The sequence below is a fragment of the Mya arenaria genome, chromosome 9, assembly GCF_026914265.1.
Source record: "Mya arenaria isolate MELC-2E11 chromosome 9, ASM2691426v1".
Classification (NCBI taxonomy): Eukaryota; Metazoa; Mollusca; class Bivalvia; order Myida; family Myidae; genus Mya; species Mya arenaria.
Genome location: NC_069130.1, coordinates 29693014 through 29713760, shown reverse-complemented (window position 1 = coordinate 29713760; position 20747 = coordinate 29693014). Strand labels below are relative to the sequence as shown.

Here is a 20747-nt window from a genome sequence, read left to right as displayed (position 1 = left end):
ATTCATATTTGTTACTTGAAAAATGGATCTGCTAAACAAGAAATGAAACGTTGAAACGCCACCCCGACCCACTTGGTATTGCGGACATTTACAATACACTATTTACAATATACATCACTGACATTTTAAAATATATAATAAAAAAAAATACATTTCCCATATTTAAGCCCCCACTTGTACACGTGTTAACGGCGTCGTGACGTTTTATATACCACACGTTTACAAAATCGCGACCATTTAACCAAAACTGTTACGTGATTAAAAAGCGTGCGAAAAACTCCCAGTATTCTGCGTGTCGTGTTTAGTTAGCGATGGTGGTTTCGTCAAGCAAACGGTCTGAAGTGTGGCAATATTTCACTTCATTTGAAAAAGGATGGTTGTACGAAGGTTATTAAAAGTGCGACTTCTGTGGATCGGAATTGACATATTCAAGGGGAAATACAGGGACAATGATGAATCATTTCCAACATGTCCACAAATCTCTTAAAGAAGAAACCTTAGTGTTTGATATAGACAGTCACTGGTAATTCCGTCTTATAACATGCTGATTTACGATAATTTGCTTTTTTCATGAAATTGAATAGTGAACACGATTTTTTCTAAATGAATATGATTCGTATTGTTAACATTAATCTCCTTGAGAGGACCCCGTGATAAAAATAGAAAATCATGACGCCAGAACATAAGTGTAAATATGAATATACATATATTATTTGTATTTGTTACCATTGTGCTTTTACCACTTTATGCCTCATGGGTCTACGACCTTCTATTTTTTTATAAATACAACTTGAAACTTGAAAACTTAAAACTATGAATCGGGGTATTAAAAATAAATATTGGATTAATGTGTGCAAATATTTATGATATACAGGTAAACAGAAAGTTCAACTTTTCATCCGCACAACTTGAATAATGAATCAATGAAACATGTAGATATTTACTGTATACGTGCATGAGTCAGTATTTACTTACTACGACGTTTAAAATAAACGGCTTCGTCTCGGGGTTTTTATGTTCCGTTTTCACGTTTACAAAAATCTGTAAACGTTGGAGCCTTATATAACGTTGGTATCATTATAGTTTAACCAATACCAAACCGTGAGCAGCTTTCAAATATTAATTGAGCTTACAATTTTGTAAACCCAAGATTTCTTAAAGCGTTGCTTACACTTTTCTGCAAAACAAACCAATTTCTGTCACATTTTAGAATATTTTAACAACAGAGCTTTACATATGATGATATTTTATCATAGTAAAGTCATTTTGCTCACATTTCGCTAGAAAACAATATGGCCGACCCTATAAAACGTGAACGATGACATGGTTATTGTAGCCAAAATATCTAAATCCATACTGCTGTTGTCCAGCTGAGTTATATCCAGGGGGTCACTGAATTGGTTGAACTGATGGTAATTTAATTTTATCACGCATCTGGGCTTTCCATAAGTAGATGATTGTGCTGCGTCGTAACTAGTTTAAGCTTCTTGTGGTTCTTCCTTACTAGGCTAGGAGATAAACGAGCACAGGTCTCTTTCGTTAGTTATAAGGTAACTAATGGTCTAAAGACACTCCACCAGTGACCTCTCACTATCTAGATCATTCAATGGTAGAGGGTTTTATTTCACATACAAGAGTGTATTGTAGAAATGCTTGGCGTTGCATTATTAGGTCTTGGAAGGATTGGGAAGATACATCTTCCAAATGTTTTGGGCAATAGCAGATTGGAGTTGTTGTACATTGTTGAAGAAAATGTTAATGGTGTTAATGAAGAGCTTGCCGCTCTCGGAAGAGCCGGCAAAGTGGCTGTTGTGAAATCTGCAGAACTTGATCGAGTACTCGGCGATGCAAGGTATGTATTCTTCATTACATATCAAGGAGAGTATCTTCCTGCATGAAAAGGTTCAAAACCTTATACAAGTAGTCCAGTAGTTATCTCTCCGAAATGCTACTTTTTGTTTTGATATAAAAATGTATTAAAATTTATGAATGTATCTTTTTAGCTCAGATGAGCTCAAAGTGCTCAGCGTGAGGTTTGTTATAGGGTGATTGTCCGTCGTACGTCCGTCGGTTGTCAACATTTTCATGGCAACCGATAGGATTTTTTTTGAAAACGCCTCCTTCTCCTTCTCCATGAACTTATTCATAGTAACATTGTGCTCTTTTTATGACTATTATGTAGCTCCAACTTAAATATTGTAAGAGTTATGACCCTTTGTAACTGTTTAAACAAATTCATGCTTTTCATGTTTTTTAAGCCCGTTTAAAAAACGGGGCGCTTTAAGTTTCACTCTCGGCGTACGGGCGGTTGGTGTCCAGTTTGTTGTCCGATCTTTATTAAACTTAAAAACCTTTTGCGATCAGGTGAACGATACAGGGCCATGTCGTCCCCCTTAATTGTTCCGTTTTATTTGCTCTGACGTAAGATCAAAAGGTCAAGCTAATAGGTGTTACGCCCAAAACGACCTTTATGTGTCGTTTTGTCAAAATAACATCATGATTACTTATTTGTTACAGTAGTTAAATCGATGGAGATATGAAAAACTTGATTTACTAATAAAAAATATATAAAAACAAACCCCGTATCAACTTTCTTATAGGTTTTATTTTTTATCTCCTTAACAGCAGCTTTTTTTCTTTTTTGATTTGCTTGTACTGTTCAGGCGATACCTTACGTTTATTTATTCTTGCGAAATGTTGTACCTCCTATTCCTGAACGTTACAGGAAATATTGTATCATAGTTTTCATGAAAAAACACAGATCATGATAGTTTGTTTGCCAAAGCATTAGTTTGACGTTGTCACGTTCGACATAACGTTATTGGACATTCTTAAGACAATCTTATAACATGATTTTCAACCAAAACTTTTATTTTAAACCTATATTTTGAACAAGTATTTTTCACTGACTGGGTATAGTTGGATTATGTGTACTAAAATCGTTTTAGTTATTAAACAGCATTTGCGCGTAAAAATTGATATTTTTTAAACATAACGTTTTTTTTATATAATACTGGTAATCTTATCCTTATTATAATGTAAAGTTTACCGTTTATATTATAAAAAAAACGTATTTTTATCGAAGAAACAATGGAGTTATACTCCAGCTGTTGGAATTATGTCATTGAGGTCAAAAAGTTGAACAAATAAAAAAACAACATGAAAAAGGCTCAACGTCAAGCGGAAACGGTTGACCATGATGTCATATGGTTCATGGCGTCTGTCGAGAAAACAGATACAGCTAAAATGTTGCAAAATTGTGTATTTTACTGCGTCATTTTGGTCATTTTCGTCGCATGTTACGTGTCATCTTCGTTTTTATGCGCATTTCATTACTGATAACATTTATATGAAATGCATTAAGCTGAGAAAAGTATTAAGGAAAATATGTGAAATATGACAAATTATGTGTGATGGTTTTCCAGTAAACCTGACCTTTTGACATTACAAATGTACGGCTAAATAATACATGTAATAGCTTTATAACATTTTTATTCAAAATTGCAGGATAACCGCAGTCGTCATTTGTACGCCGACGGACACTCATGCCAATCTTTCGATCCGGTCCATGGAAGCAGGTTAGTACATTGCCATTACATGTACCTTTTTACAGAATAAAGCCTCAAGTTCGGCTTAACCCGTTACGTTGATGTATGATTGTACTCGGTGGTTCCAAAGACACATAGTCATACTGTACAGTTCAAGCACAAAATGTGACATAGTTATAACATATATCAGCTGAAATAATGCAGTATGCTTAAGGTACTGAAATGAACGGTTTCTTCAAATTCATATGTTCACATCATATTCACATATGTTCACATCATAATCATTGACCATTGTGCGAAACTCTGATTCAGGCAAGCACGTGCTGTGCGAGAAACCATTGGCGGAAGGTAGGGACGCGGTGTCCCGCTGCTATGACGTCGCCGAGAAACGCGGGCTGATACTTATGGCAGCATTTAATCGGTAAGAGGACATCACACACACACACGGGCGCGCGCTCGCACGCACGCACGCATCCAAGAGCACGCACGCGCGCGCACGCACGCACGCACGCGCGCGCGCGCACACACACACACATACACGCATCAATACACAAATTATATCATTGGTGCTACTGCTAGTCTGCAAGTATAAAAAGGAAGTTGTATTTTAGAAATAACCACGGAATTTGAACCATACCTAACGTATTCAAAATTGTTCGCAATAGAAGCCATTGTTATTTTAACACTTGTCATGCTAATCTACAGGCGATTTGACCCTTCCTACCGATCTTTGTACACGAAGGTTCGGGCTGGTGAGGTGGGGGACATCCAGTTTATCCGCACCACGTTCCGGGACACGCCCCTGTGGCTCGGGGCGGAGACGTTCTCTCAGACCTTCCTCAGTCACGACATCGACATCGTCTGCTGGTTCGCTGGTGGTCTGCCCGAGTCTGTTGTCTGTGTTGGAGCTTGTCATAATTCGGTATGTGCATCGACCATTCGGAGATCCTCGGCCATTTTTTTCAAAAACACCTCGGATGTATTTGGACGGTTTACATACTCAAAAAGTGGTACATTTAAGTCCGCTGCAAATAGATCGCGTAGTAATCTTATTTAGGAGTTAAACTTTATGACTTAACTTTTGAGAATTATTTTTGCAATAAAACACTTCACTGACAATCAATTTAAACTGAGATCAATAAATACAACTCTTAAACACTACATTTAGTGAATGATATTATTCAAAAATTTACGAACTACTTCAACTGATGTACCGGCATTCATCCGAGGTTGTTTTCGATAAAATGGCCGAGGAGTTCCGAATGGTGCATCGACTTGATCATTTTGCAAGTCAACTGTCTTTGTTCTGGAAACAATTTGTTCCTTAGAGCTGGACTTTATATGTTTTTAAATTATTTTCAGATTCCCGATACTTCGTTTACAGACCACCAACAACATGATTGAATTAAAACATACCACGTAAACTAGATGCACTGTTGTGATATTTTAAGTAATTTATCGTCAATTGTAATTGCAATGTGTTCCAAACATTGCCTACTTTGGAGCTTTATCGGGCTAACGGCGATATCTATCGATTTCAAATCTCCGTGCAATAGTAGCTTTAAGTTAGGCTAGTTAAGCAATAATAAATGTATTGGACGCATGGCTCGATTAAGAAATAAAAGAATTTGTGATGGTCATAAAGTCGACCCGTCCTTTTATTATATGTTTCGATTGAAATTTCAGTTTGGGACAATTTTAGAATCAGCCATGACTGAGCAGAGCTGTTCTAAAGGGGACTCATTAGTTGATAGAGTACTGAAATCTCAGATCATCTCTTATAAACTTCATCCTATAATCCGTGTCTTTTTGAAGTCTATAATTGATCGTTTACAAAGATATTTAATTTAAACCATTTTCACAACTTTATAATAACAGTTAGTTATTTTTTCGCACAGCAGTGTTAAACAAAATTGGGTGTGAATTTCGGAAAGGGATAGATAGAATGAAACATTAACTGCTGTTGCTATCATTTACTACCGGTCTTTTACGATCACAACTGAAAATGCCATTTATGTCGAGACAACGTTTAACATTAACCACTAACGACTGCATGATCGAGCGGTTCCACTAACGACTGCATGATCGAGCGGTTCCACTAACGACTGCATGATCGAGCGGTTCCACTAACGAATGCATGATCGAGCGGTTCCACTAACGAATGCATGATCGAGCGGTTCCACTAACGAATGCATGATCGAGCGGTTCCATATTCAACAAATTAATCAATGACTTCCACATCTCCGGATAAACATGCTCGTTGTACTTTAATAATTCAAAACGACCTCATGTGTTTCACACATGCATGAGTCCATGACGTATTACCTATTGCTTCATGGACTCCTATCCTGTGTATTGCCAAGTGACAGGTATACCATGATTATTTCATATCACGTTGATTTAATGACATTTTGACACGATATGATCACCTAGTGCACTCTTTACCAAAACATGCTGACAAAATTTCATGTAACACATTTTTGCCAAATCATTTATAATTTATTTGCGATATATTTATAAACTGGCTGGGTTGAGTGCAAAAAGGTAGACCGAAATGTATACAATTAAGAATAAGATCTTAAGCATTGCTAATTAACATGTTGACTCGATGTAAAACTTCCTCGCCCAACACAGAAGGTGTTTAAACATAAAACAATCGGCCGTAAAGTGTAAGTGCAACACACGCGAAAAGAAAAAAAAATATGCTAAAAACAAAGAAAAGCAGCTAAAATAGGTAGAAAAATTGTGCATTTTAACTAAAAAAAGTCTCAAGTCACGCAATTTTCTATTTTCACTTTGAAAAAAAAGCAATCGTTCAGCTTATATATTCAATAACTTTTTTGTTAAGGCCTCTTCGGTCTAGAAACATAGGTTAAAAATCTGAGAGAAGCTTACACGTGTGGCCTCCGGGTAGGCGTATTTATATTGCTAGGTGAAAATATCCTCCAAAACCCCCAAAATTGCTTCGAACACCGCCATTTTATTCCGAATCACACATTTCCCTCACTTAAAATAGGAAAGCACAAAACACGTTGGACCCCCTGCTTTCGCTTCTCTAGATTTCTCCAATGCCCAATAGTCTGCAAAATATATTTTCTGACAGGAAGTAAAGGAAAATGGTGACGTGGACAGTTGTGTAGTGACGATGAAGTTTCCCGGGGAGATCATTGGTGTGATAGACTTCGCGCGCTACTGCTCGTATGGCTATGATATAAGACTCGAGGTACGTTGGTATTTGGTACTTAAAGCTGCATTCTCACAGATTGAACGTTTTGACAACCTTTGTTGTCTTGGAACGAACATATTTATTCGAAAATGCATGGAAACCAGTGATATTCGACTGCTGACTAAAAATCAGATCGAACATTTTCATATTTCAATACAAATATTGATGTTTTATGCATTTTCCCTAAACCTTCAGTAACGCTTTAGCCATAAACCATTAATTTTCCAACGGAAATATGACAATCTGCTATCTGATATCTTGTAAGCAGTCTAATATCACTAATTTGCTGATATTTACGCAAAAATTGGCTCATTCCAAGACAAAAAAAAAAGAAAAAAAGTTGTCAAAACGGTAAATCTGTGAGAGTGCAGCTTTAAAGGTACGTCACTTGAAGTGATTTTACAACAAGAAAGACCATTGATGCAAAGCACCAAGGAGGCAATGAATTAATTTGTAAAGTTTACAAAATAGTTGGAAATGAATGACAAACGGATAATAAATATAGTGTTTTATTTAATATTCTTTTAGCGGTTTCAATTACACACCAAATGACGACTCTCATCCAGTCAATTTGTACAATTGGAGTTGTAAGTAACATTACGCTAAAAACCGGATCGTGATGTTTATCTCGACTTGCTAGATCCGTATCGCGATTTAATGCGTATGTTTTAAAAAAAATATTCATTTGTTGCAAACGGCCAAACAATACCAAAGTTATTCAAGGTTACATTTTACTAATATTTACAATAAAATAACAGTTTTCAGGCATGAGACTTTTGTAATAGACCACAAAATTCAAGTCCATTTGAAATTGAAAATCATAATAGAATGTTCCTGATTTCAATGAAAATAAGGTCGTGAAACATACCAGGAATAATGTTTGATTTACAAAACAAGTTCATGTTCACTTAAAGGTAGGAGTGTTTAATAGTTTGTGTAGATTAACAGTAAACACTCTTATAAAACACTGATATGAAAGGGAAAACTCCTACAAACTGGAAATGGAGTTTTGCAGCAGGGCGGGCAAGCGAGAATCGTCGCTCAAGCCGTTCAGCACTATCAGTGCTTTCATTTATAATGGAATAAAGTGCGGTGGTTGCCGACGACTGTCTTAAATGTGCTTAAAATAAGTAACGTTTTATACTTAAGGGGTGTGGAGAATGACATTTCGATCCGGATGGCGTCTTATGAAACCCGTATCTGGAAAAATCCATTCGAATCGGGAATAAGGATTTGTTATTGGTCCCAGCTCGAATCGAATACCCCCCCCCCCCCCCCTTCGAGATCAAAACCAGTAATTATAACCATTTATGTAACTTATTAATGCTAATCAGACACGTACATGTTTGAATAGCTATCAGCCGCTTCAGAAACACACTACACGACCTTAACATTTCAGGTATTTGGAACCAAAGGAATGTTAAAGATGGAACCCTGCCTTCAGACGACAGTGCACGAATACTCTAACGCGGGAAAACGCGACCCACCATTCGCCGTGTCGTTTCCAGACAGATTCAAAGACGCATATCTGCTGGAGCTGGACCATTTTATAGATGCAGTAGAAGGTACGCCATTTCCATCATGACATTACATTCTTTCTAGAAGAACAAGGACGATCACGATTGTTTTTCTTTGTACAATCACTTTTCTGCATTTATATGGTATACCAAAACAACTCCACCACCAACTGTACATGTATGGCTCGGATAAGGCTTTTTTTAAACGTATATCTAGAACTTGACAAATGACCAAATAATACATGGTGTTTATTCCGCTTGTTCTATATTGATGTGCCGTGCAAGTTTAGACTGTTTATAGCGACACAGCTATTATTGTCATGATAATCTGACTAAGTTAAGTTCAAATCAAAGCACTAGCTATATTTTGCTAACAGTGACAGGGTCATATAATGATGAGCAACACGTAAATACATTTATATAAGGTTATGTTCAATTTTGGTATAGTGGTAATCACAATGTTTTTTTTCTGCAATACTGTTAAATCATAAATTCATTATACATCGACTGGAAACATAAACAGGCAAGTCTACAGCTCCTCTTGGCCGACTGTAGGCGGCCGCATGTATCTTCCTATAAACAACGGGGCTGTCAATCGGTAGTCCCATATCAGAAACATAAACGGATGATCGGCGTGGAGTATAAGGCGAAGGTGGATCGTCTTACAGAATTTACACCGCAGTGGCTCCTGTTGCCTCTGTTCCTTCTTCGTTTACGTAAATATACGCTTTGTGGAACACGTCTGAGATGAATTCCAGAGAGGTCGGCTTTCTCAATCATGGATGCGTCACTCATTCCTAATAGTCCGGCAGCCTAATGGGATAATTTGGCTGAACCTTGCATCGGAGTGTATAGAAAATGTTTTTAGATTTTTAAGTAGTTTAGACCCTCTAGTTAAGGAATCCGTTTGATGCGCAACACACCACCCTTGGGGAAATCGATATAATCAAGATGGCGTCCAAATTTTACCAAAATCAACACTTGACTAGTAATTTTGTATGAATGTATTAATTCCTGTGCAAAATTATACCATTATGTATTTTTATTGCAAACCAATCCATTCCAAAATATTTCATATCATAATTAGGCCATCATGGCATCCAAAATGGCCTCCAAAAGAAAGAAAATTGACAATTGAGTTAGGTTTTGTTTCAAATACCATCAAATGTTATACTCATGAATCTCGTTTTTACATTACAATGTATATATGCAATATAGGTATCACAAATGACATTAGATAATTACATTTTAACTAAGATGGCGTCCAATATGGCCGCCAAAATAAGCATTAATTAACACAGACTAAATGAAACAAGCACAACCGTTTACATATATGTATAAAAACAATGGCATTTTATTTATTCCAATTTACTACTGAAGAACTACTGAGAGAAACATTTGTAAGTGGAATTATAGACAGCATGTGTGACCTCAATGAAATTCTTGAGCTGTAATCTAGAAGTAGAACATGAAAGCTGTGGATAACTGTGTTATAAAACCAGTGCTGATCATGATGCTTCACATCATAGCAAAAAGAAACTGACTAGGGTCTTAATTTGGTAGCTATTAAATCTATGATCCTCTACTTCTTTGCAACAGGACAAGTGCATTACGATTGGTATTGTCGCTCCTTTTTACGATCTACAGAGTCAATGCCCGGTTCATGTAGGGAAGTATTTCGGAAAGGGGAGCATGTGATGCCTCACATTCTTGGCGTTTGGAACGGCATTTTGAGTGATATGTTCATTGAGACAAGATTTATGAGATACTGGTATGGAAAACAAGGCATTATTGGTATTACATTGAAATCCGACACACCCAAGATATGGTCGCCTGGTCTACACATTTGTAGCAAGTTGAAGGCAGATATCTCAAGCCTTGCAAATAGTGATCAAGTTAAACCATCTTATGATAAACCCAAAGAGGAAATGAAGCCAAGAATATTGAGTGACTGCAACGATCAAAGATCACTGCAGGGAGCGATAAATGACTGTATAAATCCATTGTACCCGTCGAATTACCCTAATGAAATCATCAACTAAGTTACAGGCCAGATATCACCAGAAACTGTAAATGTTGAACAAGCTGTTGAAATTGGAATCAAACAAATGAAGGAATTTGAAATGGTTGGCAAGGGAGTTTCAATGTCAATATAAGTCGCAAGATCAGGTGCCATATTCACTACCGTCTTGAGTCTGAGTTTGAGACTCAGGTTCAAAACACTGAATTCTGAAATGTTTGAAAATATCAAAATATAACTAATTTTGACAAAAGATGAGTGCCTGATTGTAGAACAGATTATTTTTAACAGATACACCACTTTTGACAATATATACTCATGTAATAGCATTTCTATAACAACATTAAATGTTCGCTTTTCTGAGCCTGAGTCTCTAACTCAGACACAGGACGTAAGTGAATACGGGCCCCGAACACAAGCTGAAACACGAAAGGGTATACAAGCTGGTGAAACGAAGGTCTTTAAAACATAATTAATTTTCACAAGAGTGATCGGCCTTCAAGCGAGCTCACGTGACTTTGATGTGAAAGGTTGCTGACCTATGAGTTGTCCCATGTTCCAACAGCGATGTTTTAAATGTGACTTGCCAAATTTAAATCTTTGCTGAAAAAGTCTTTGCAAGTTCAGGTGTCAGCACGTTCTACAACAAAGCAAGTTACATCGATAATTATAGACGGCTACTTATCAACACCAGATACAGGCAATACAGCACAGAAACTGAAACACGGGAAAACAGAGGATCACATACGTAGCGCGTACATCAGTTGTGTCAACTGCAACGCAAATTCCTCCTAATAAAGAGATCATGTCGGTAGCAACATTTCATTCCCTAGACATGTGAGTGCTTATTGTTATTGGAGATGAAGATTCATCAATTGAAGTTACTCCAACTGTAATAATTACGCATCATGATATGCGCAACACACATAAAGAAGCTGACAATATTTTTGACCATCAAATTGTTTGTACAGTAAAGGAAAACGAAGGAGGAATTTTAGCAATTTTGTCATGAGATGAAATATATTGTCAAAATTAAGTAATAATGTTTTGTACTTCTTCTTAACCATTACCTGGAACGAAACATCAACAAAGTAATTATGGAATGACCTGTGAAAGACAGATATTGATAAATATAACAGCCACAGCCAACAAATACAAACGTATAGTTCTAGATTTACTTGCAGCACACGCACTATCAGGATCAGATACTACATTTTCAAAAGTGTGTTTGGAATTGTGCAGTTAAATCAGACCAACCAAACCTGGACCCGTTTGAAACTGGCTGGGAAAAAGGACACGCGATCTTTGGTCCCAATAATGTTACCAAGACAGATTTTAGTGGCCTCATATGATGTGCTAAAATATAAAAATGTTTATGTGAGTCAAATACTCAATGCAACACTCTTGCTGTCGTTGCAACAATGCGCATAAGCCATGTTCAAAGTTGAGTAAATGTCAAGCATAAGAAAATTGCTACACTGACCAAACAAAACGAATATACAAATCTTTGAATTAACAAACTAACTTCTCTATTTAAGTTAGAACTGATGTAGTAATTGTTATAAAGCTATTAATACATACCATAAACTACACTGTAATTTTAAATCAAGAAAAATGCCATTGTTTTTATACATTTGTAAACGATTGTGTCCGTTTTATCTAATCTGTGTTAATTTATGTTATTTAGGCGGCCATATTGGACGCCATTTTGGTTAATATGTGTCTTTATAATGCTATTTGTGATACCTATATTGCATAAATACATTGTAATGTTAAAACGAGATGCATGTGTATAAAAAATAATGGTATTTGCAAGAAAACCTCACTCAATTGTTAATTATTTTAGTTTGGCGGCCATTTTAGACGCCATGATGGCCTAAACATGGTATGAAATATTTTAGAATTGATCGGTTTTTAATATAAATACATTATTGTTTAGTTTTGCACAGGAATTAAATCATTAAAACAAAATTACGAGTTAATTGTTGATTTGGGTTAAATTTGGCGGCCATCTTGGACGCCATCTTGAATATCTCGATTTTCCCAAGGGTGGCACGAGGCCATCAAACGGATTCCTTTACTGGAGGGTCAGAGCTACCTAAAAAACAAAAAAACATTTTCTATACACTCCGATGCAAGGTACTCGACTTCCGCTGCCGGACTATAACGCAGATTAAATACGTGTCCGACAGTTTAAACGAACTCTCGAGTTTGAAGTTTGGGATAGATGTATGAACTGTCCGATGACGAACACCCTTAAAGGCGTTATATATACAGAGTATCTGCATCTAGTTGGTCTTCTAGGTTAAGCTGGGCTCCCACTGCCGATCAGATCAACTCGATCAAGCCCGATCAAGCGATCGGGTACTTGTCTGGGTAGGTCGGCATGATTGATCGGGAGTGGTCGGGGAGGTCTACCTTGGTCGGCATCGCTCGGGCTTTCTACCCGAATTTTTTTGACATGTCAAAAAAATTCGTGTAGCGATCGTGTAGCCAAGCGGTCGAGAAGAGCTCGGGAAGCGATCGTGTATTGATCGAGTTGAAGATCGAGTTAATCGAGAAACAATCGTGTAGCGATCTTGTTTGGTCGGATTGACATCTTTTACCCGATCTGTAACCGATCTTCTCGACTTCTACTCGAGTAATATACGATCGCATCCCGATTAAGTAGATCTCTGTTCGATCTCTTGTCCAGATTATCAAGACTGCTACCCGACTACTCCACGACCACACACGACCGCACACGATCAAACCCCGATCACTGTTCGACCATACACGAGCTCACGTGACTAAAGCAAGAAAAGCGTGCTGACCAGTGTCTCATAAGTTGTTTGGACGCTGAAGATATAACATCTTTAGCAAACCAATATCTGTTAAAACATCTTCAGCCAAGCCATTTCTACTACAAACTAAAGATGCCGAGAAAAGGCAAAAGGCCGATAGGCAGTACAATTGCGAGTAAATGTTCAGTTGCTGCGCCTCAGCCTGAAATCGTGGAACCCACCCAGGAAGAGAGTAATGAGTCGCCTATACCCCCTACTGACTCTTCTGCCGAGCAAACCAGAAAAGAGCAAGTAGAAGAACGTCCGACTTCTCCTGAGATAGAGGTACTAAGCTTTTGATTTTGCTTTCCCTTCGAATACGAACAAACAACTGTCATTAGACTTATATTTTGTGTGTCAAGTGTTTATAAGGATATAATGCATAATTTGTTTATTTTATCATAACACACTGCTATGTTTGTCATGTATTTTTACAATTAGTACTCTACATGTATATGTTTTTTTCGGCAATATTTTAGGCACAAAATAACAAACATAATTGGAAGTTTCCTTGTTATTCATAAGTATACTTTTAATGTTTACAGACTGATATCAGGCCCCGGAAGACACTACATCGTACACTCACGCAAGATGAAGAAGATGACCTTGTAGCGTGGTTAAGAGAGAACTCGTTCCTCTTCGACAAATCATCCGCAGGATTCAAGTATAAGGAGAAGAAGAACAGTACATGGGCCGCGAAAGAGGCAGAGTTGGGCCTCAAACCTGGAGACCTGTCGTCAATCTGGTACACGAATATGAGAACACAGTATTCGAAACTAATTAAGCTTACCAACAAATCTGGATCTGGTGCTGGAGAGCGCACAGCAAGGCAACAGTGGATTTTGGACAACTTTGAATTCCTGCGCCCTTATCTGGTACAGCTGCGAACTCAGAGGGGATCCAAAGTAAGTACATGTAGTAATAAAAATCCTGTATAAATCATGTGTATACACTTAAAAGAAATATACGTAATCAAGCATTAAATTATTTCTAAATTTTAATGGTATAAAAGGGAGTTCAGTTTTTTTGCCTAAGTTTGACTCGGATTTAACGACAGCTAAGGCCATATCTCTATTATACAAGGCCATATGTGGACCTATGTTTTAAGTCTTGTGCAAGAGAAATACCATACAACATTTCTGAAAAGTTCATTTCAGAGCCGGGATTCAAACTCAAGCCAACACATGACACAGGATTCGCAGTCCAAGGCGTTAACCTCTCTGCCATCGGGGCACCTTCTTAAAAGTCTGTATTTATTCTGTGTACTTTCTATATTTGCAGTTTGCGGAGAAGAGAAAGGAACTTGTCTTGGAGGAGACAGAGGATGATGTCGCCGCCTCCGATTCGTCAGCACCCTCTACATCAGCAGTATCTGGTTGCCGTCCCAAAGCAGCGCGTGTACTGTCCTCATTGACGTCCGAGTTGGAGTCCGTGCGTGGTGCCATCACAGTTGCGCAAGATCCAGCAGCACACACTGGCCAGTTTTTGGTGTATTTGATGCGCCAAATGGACCAGCAGAGAATGAATGTGTTTGTCACACGTGCAACAAGGCTGGCTCTGGACCTTGCGGAGGAAAGCCAAGAGGAGAAGAGACGACTAGCCACCCAAGAGGCAGCAGGGCATGTAGGTCAACAGATAGCAGATCCAGTTTTTGCCATGCCTGTCCCTCCCGCTCCTACATCATCTATATACAGAAGACAGGCTCCCATATCAGCGGCGTTCGGCTCAGCATGGCAGCAGAATCAGTTTCAGCAACAGGATCACATGCAGCAGGATTTTCAGCTAGCTACCAATATAGCTGCATCTGCACCACCAGCCCATCTTACACCACTGCTGAAAAGTTTTACTCACCTGCAACCACCAAATGTGCAGGCAATCTTGCAACAGCCTACATGTGCTTACAGGTCCATTACACCCGCCATAGAAACCCCAACCACGACTGCATCTATCATCCGCCAGGCTATGGATATGGTCTCGACACCAAATAGTTCCCCCATCCTAACCCAGGAGATGCATGACGCACCCAAGGACTGAACAAAGTAACTGGAAAATGGTTGAACCAGCCAAGTGATTTGATGATGTGATTTTACTCAAGTTTATGTGCATTGTGAATTTAGTTTTTCGACGTTTTGGTTTTTACTTTGAATAAAGGTTAAATAGCCTCATTCTTGATAAATATTACTGTTGACTGTTGAGTCTTCTTAAGTAAATCAATGTAAACTGTTCGTAAAATTTGTTTGGATAGCAATTTATCTTACTTAGAAACTTAATTAGCTTACTTTTGGCATAAGGCAAAATAACCCTGTTATTATGTAGGTTTCTGTCAGTATTAAAAGTTGAACTTAAATGTGTATTGTTATAACAAAACAAGGCTGGTCATGCTGGTAGCAATTACTTAAGAATACATGTATTCTAAAATTTAATATTTTTCTTCAGCCCCTAAACAATTAATCAATCAATTAAAAGTGAGCGTTGTGTTCTGGTAGTTAAAACGTTCGACCTTATGAAGAGATGTCTGCTACCGCAACTTGTCCTATACGTGTAGGTTATAGTTCATATAATGGAAAAATAACCAAATTTAATACAAGCGAGCGAAGCGAAGCGCCGTATTAAGTTTGTTTATTTTTCCATTATATGAACTATGACCGACTTATAGTTAACCCCGCCCACTATCATTCCTGTGCCTTCAATTAAAGTCATGTGATCGGGGGAAAATCACGCCATCCGTATACAGCGCGCCAATTGGTTGAACGGTAACTTGGATAAGTCGTTATCGATTCAAAATGACGTAACTACCGCTTGATAAAGCAGAAGTGACGTCATTTTGAATCGACACTTCTGTCGTTCCAGACAGTAGGCTGGGCTTGCTATTTGGCGCGCGCCATGTCTGCTGACCTAGTTATAATACGAACTTATTTGTGCAGAAGTGTTCTTATATGGAACATATTCGAGCAGAAATTTGAAAAATCTCTGGACGGTGATTGGCTCAGAAACTAGGGTGAACTATAAATGAAAGTTGTAAATTACTGGTATGTGGCTATTTCTTGTTGCCGACTTAGGTCATGTTCTAAGTTAACTCACCACCGTGATATGATTGAAATACTTCGAAAAAGGGCATAAAATCAAGAAACAAACAATCAACTCTATTGTATATACATGTATACTTGAAGCTTATTTCCTCCATTAACAAACATACCATGGAAACTATCATATCCAAATAGAAGATGACTTACTATAATATACTTAAACATATCGGAAATCACTTTAATAACTACATAACTTGTGCATACTCGCATCATATAGGTTATACACTTCATCAAAATATCTTTCCAAAGTAACTAACACACTAAATCATATTCTGCCACTCAACTGAACCAGCTCGGGAGTTGAAGTAGTGTTTAATGTAGTTCCTCTGACTGACCCCAGCGGATGTCACCACATTTCTTCCATGGGTCCGATCACCATCAGCCAACTGTCTTCCTTGGCGCCATTCACCAGGTACTAATTGGTTATGCTCGTCCTCTTGGTCGACGGCCAGTCTTGCAATGGCAGGGTACCGTATGCTGATAAGGTTATGCAGTGTGACACATGCAAGAATAATCAAGTCAACGGTTTCGGGCATCTGGTTCAAGCAGCCAAGTAGGCACTGAAACCGCATAGCGAGAAGACCGAAGGCGTTTTCTACCACTCGTCTAGCCCTGGACAACCTAAAATGAAAGGATGGTGATGGTTTATAAGAACAAATTTCTGATTAAATGCATAGCTATTTTGCCAATAGTAATTCAAAAGATTGTCTAACCTGTAATTGAATATGCGCTCCTCGTTGGTCAAGTTGCGTCTGGAGTATGGCTTCATCATCCAAGTTCTCAACGGGAAGGCGTCATCTCCAATGAGGAAGTATGGGGTGTTCATGTCATCGCCAGGCAGTGGATCAGGGTCAGGCAAACCAAGGTTGTTTTCTTCTAGCATGGTTCTGAGTTCAGTGTTATTGAATAGCTGGGCATCGGATGCACTGCCATTAGCACCAACGCTTACCCAGATGAATTTGTAGTTTGCGTCTACGAGTGCGAGTAGTATTATGGAAAAGAAGCCTTTATAGTTATAGAACAGAGATCCAGAGTTCTTCGGGTTCTTTATCCTCACGTGCTTACCATCAAGAGCCCCGCAGACATGAGGAAAATTCCACTTGGTTCGGAAGTCATCTGCAATCTGCTGCCATTGTTCAGCAGTGACGACGTCTGGCAAAACCTCTTCAGAGTACTCCTGTATTATAGCATCCAAAACTTCAGGGACGAATTTACTTATTGTGTTACTTCCCACTCGGAATGAGTACATCAAGTCTGAATACGAGGCTCCAGTTGCGAGATGACGAAGAGTGACCGCCAACTTCAATCCAGGCTCCAGGGCTTCCCTGAAATAGAGATTGAACAATGATAAGTAATAACTAGCCTGCTATTATACAACGTATTAAAATTTCTTAAATATTAGTGACAATTGCACAGAGCTGTTGATGTCAATTGGTTGGAAAAGTAACTAGATGACTAATTATTTCAGAAATACGTGAAAATGATGGGGATCAAACCCATGATTTACCTGAAGTTGGTGTTCTTTTTCTGAATTCTGGGTGATATGCGATCAACAAGCTCCCCAAACATATCAGCGTCTACCCTTAGGAAATTTTTGTATCCTTTTGGGTCTTCCCTGTTTAGCTCCTGTAGCAGTTGCTCATAATGCCCATACAGGGGTCGTCGTGCAAGCCACTGCTTCATCCATATTTTCCTGCGCATTTGTCGCCTACGTCTATGCCTACGACCCTCAGCCTCTTCCTCTTGTTCCAACTCTAGCACTGCAATGGCCCTGTCTCTCTGGAGCTCTAACCATCTGGCCCACATCTGCAACTGCTCAATCTCCATAAATATGTATACTATGCTGGACACAACATATACCATGAAGTTTCAGGATGAAGTGATAATGATCAACACTGTTTGAAGTTTTTATTCTAAAAGTTTTGGTACACGACTGTTCACGACCTTCTACGACTCGAGTACGACTATGACGATCGGGTCGGGGAAAGATCTGACACCGATCGAGCAGAGATCCAGTAGGTCGAGTTGAGATCGTGTAGGGATCGTGTAAAGGTCGGGATGATCGAGCGGAAATCGGAAAGGTGGTCGGGTTGACGTCGTGAAGGAGTCGTGAATAATCGTGTGGAAATCGTGTGTGATCGACAAGAGGTCGAGAAGAAGTCGTGTATTCGCCTTTAGTCGAGCATGGTCGGGCCTGATCGGGGAATTTGGGTGATCGGGATGATCGAGTTGATCTGATCGGCAGTGGGAACCCACCTTTAGGTAAACCCTCGACGGTGTTTGACAGTACAATGATCAGCGTGGAATGCTTCCCCTTCGAAAGGCAGATGTAGAATTGTACAATCTAACGCTTCACTCTTACTATAGCGGACATTTTCTAATATAGCGTTCAACATGTTTACTTGAGGTTTTCCACCACCGATAAAATGAAGTTCTGCTTTTTTGTTGCTGCTTTTTTTTTAAATGTGTCTTTTTTATATTTAGTATGTAATGAAATAAGAATGCATATCACAAAAGTAACTAAACACAACCTACGGAGGGGAGGTGAGGGAGGGATGGTATGAACACAATTCCACAGAACTTGTAACATCCCTTATTTGTTTCCATTTTTCTCCCAACTGAAAGACACATTTAAAAACAACAACAATTAAATACAGTACACGCATATTATCATATATACATTTCGGCACCAATTTTGAACTTTTGGATAGCGTTAATCAATGTTATCTTGAACAACTTCCACACCAGTAGCACAGCCGATGTAATATTTTGGCCAACATTTCCTTAGGACAGCGTGCAGAGCTGAACCAGTCACTGGGAATAAACAAGGAAACCAATACATGTACTTTGTTGTTGCAGTGATATAAGATGAGAATACAAATAAATACAGCATGAAAATCGAAAAGCAGTTCACCTCTCGTTGAATTTCACTCAGTTCAGAGCCGGAATGTTCGCCACAACTCAACGATGTTTTCATATATTGATATCATATTATTATGTGTGCAGACAAATCCAACACGCAACGAATCACATTCCCCGTTTTCCAAAGAAATGTTTGAACTTGAACTTTAAAAAATGAGTCAAAGCTGACCACACAACCGTTGGCAGTAACGTCACCGCAACATTGCAGAACAATTATCTCGCTTCACTAGCGGTAACGGTTGGGCGCGATTCCCCCCCCCCCCCACGTGGTTCATAGTAATTTCTGGTGAACGGGTTGGGGAGTCGTGGCCACGAGATGATAACAAAATTCACACATGACACCTAGCTGTTTATTACTACTGATTTTCTACTTTATAGTTAAAAGATATAATATCAGAATAAAACGTAATGTAAGTTTTAAATGTAATCACTCGGTTAACCACCCAGGTTTTGCTGATCGATAGTCAGTTTATTACAATGATTCCAAAATTCGTTTACACTACACAAACAGAAGACGAATGCAATCGAGAACGAGCTGCTCCTAGGATGACATGCTGATGACAGTCTGTTCGATCTCTATTTCAGGCAAAAACAAGTGTGAAGTGACCAGGTTTACCTCCACGGCCATCAGCACCGTGATCGACGCCATCAGGAAGTCCTTCCACACTCAAACCATTGTTAAGCTTTCTTCTGCTTAATAAATTATGAAATAAAACAAATTACATAATTCAAAATGTGTTCTTTCTTATTTTGTTGTGAGTTTGAAATTATGTATGTGTCATGTAGGTGCATGCACTCGACGATAAACAAGTTGATAAAAACACACCAGTGTTGAATGCCAAAACACAACGCGTAGAAGATTTCAACGCAATATAAGACAATAGTTTTTTATATAGCAAAAAAAATAATTAACTCCACGGGACGGTGTTAAGGATGACAGACACTTTGGTAGGTTTAACACAATGGGACAGTGTTTAGGATGACAAACACGTAGATAGGCTTTACTCCACGGGACGGTGTTTAGGATGACAGATACGTTAATAGGATTTACTTCACGGGACGGTGTTTAGGATGACAGACACGAATATAGGCTTTATTCCACGGGACTGTGTTTAGAATGACATACACGTTGATAGGCTTTACTCCACGGGACGGTGTTATGGATGACAGACACGTTGATAGGCTTTACTCCACGGGACGGTGTTTAGGATGACAAACACGTAGGTAGGCTTTACTCCACTTGAAGGTGTTTAGGATGACAGAAACGTTGAAAAGCTTTACTCCATGGGACGGTCTTTAGGATGACAGACACTTTGGTAGGTTTAACACAATGGGACAGTGTTTAGGATGACAAACACGTAGATAGGCTTTACTCCACGGGACGGTGTTTAGGATGACAGATACGTTAATAGGATTTACTTCACGGGACGGTGTTTAGGATGACAGACACGAATATAGGCTTTATTCCACGGGACTGTGTTTAGAATGACATACACGTTGATAGGCTTTACTCCACGGGACGGTGTTATGGATGACAGACACGTTGATAGGCTTTACTCCACGGGACGGTGTTTAGGATGACAAACACGTAGGTAGGCTTTACTCC

General features: G+C 38.7%; 2 protein-coding genes across 2 annotated transcripts; both read left to right on the top strand.

Moving 5' to 3' along the window:
* The first annotated feature begins 1594 nt into the window (after positions 1–1594).
* LOC128245929 (myo-inositol 2-dehydrogenase-like) lies at positions 1595–19839 on the top strand. Its single transcript, XM_052964149.1, has 7 exons — positions 1595–1852; positions 3508–3578; positions 3861–3969; positions 4254–4470; positions 6652–6771; positions 8174–8339; positions 19727–19839. The coding sequence occupies exons 1-7, from the start codon at positions 1650–1652 to the stop codon at positions 19837–19839; spliced, it is 999 nt and encodes a 332-aa protein (XP_052820109.1). The 5' UTR covers positions 1595–1649.
* Positions 13630–16302, top strand: LOC128245646 (uncharacterized). Its single transcript, XM_052963857.1, has 2 exons — positions 13630–14038; positions 14415–16302. Exons 1-2 carry the CDS (start codon positions 13889–13891, stop codon positions 15165–15167), a joined length of 903 nt encoding a protein of 300 aa, XP_052819817.1. The 5' UTR covers positions 13630–13888; the 3' UTR covers positions 15168–16302.
* Positions 19840–20747: the final 908 nt, after the last annotated feature.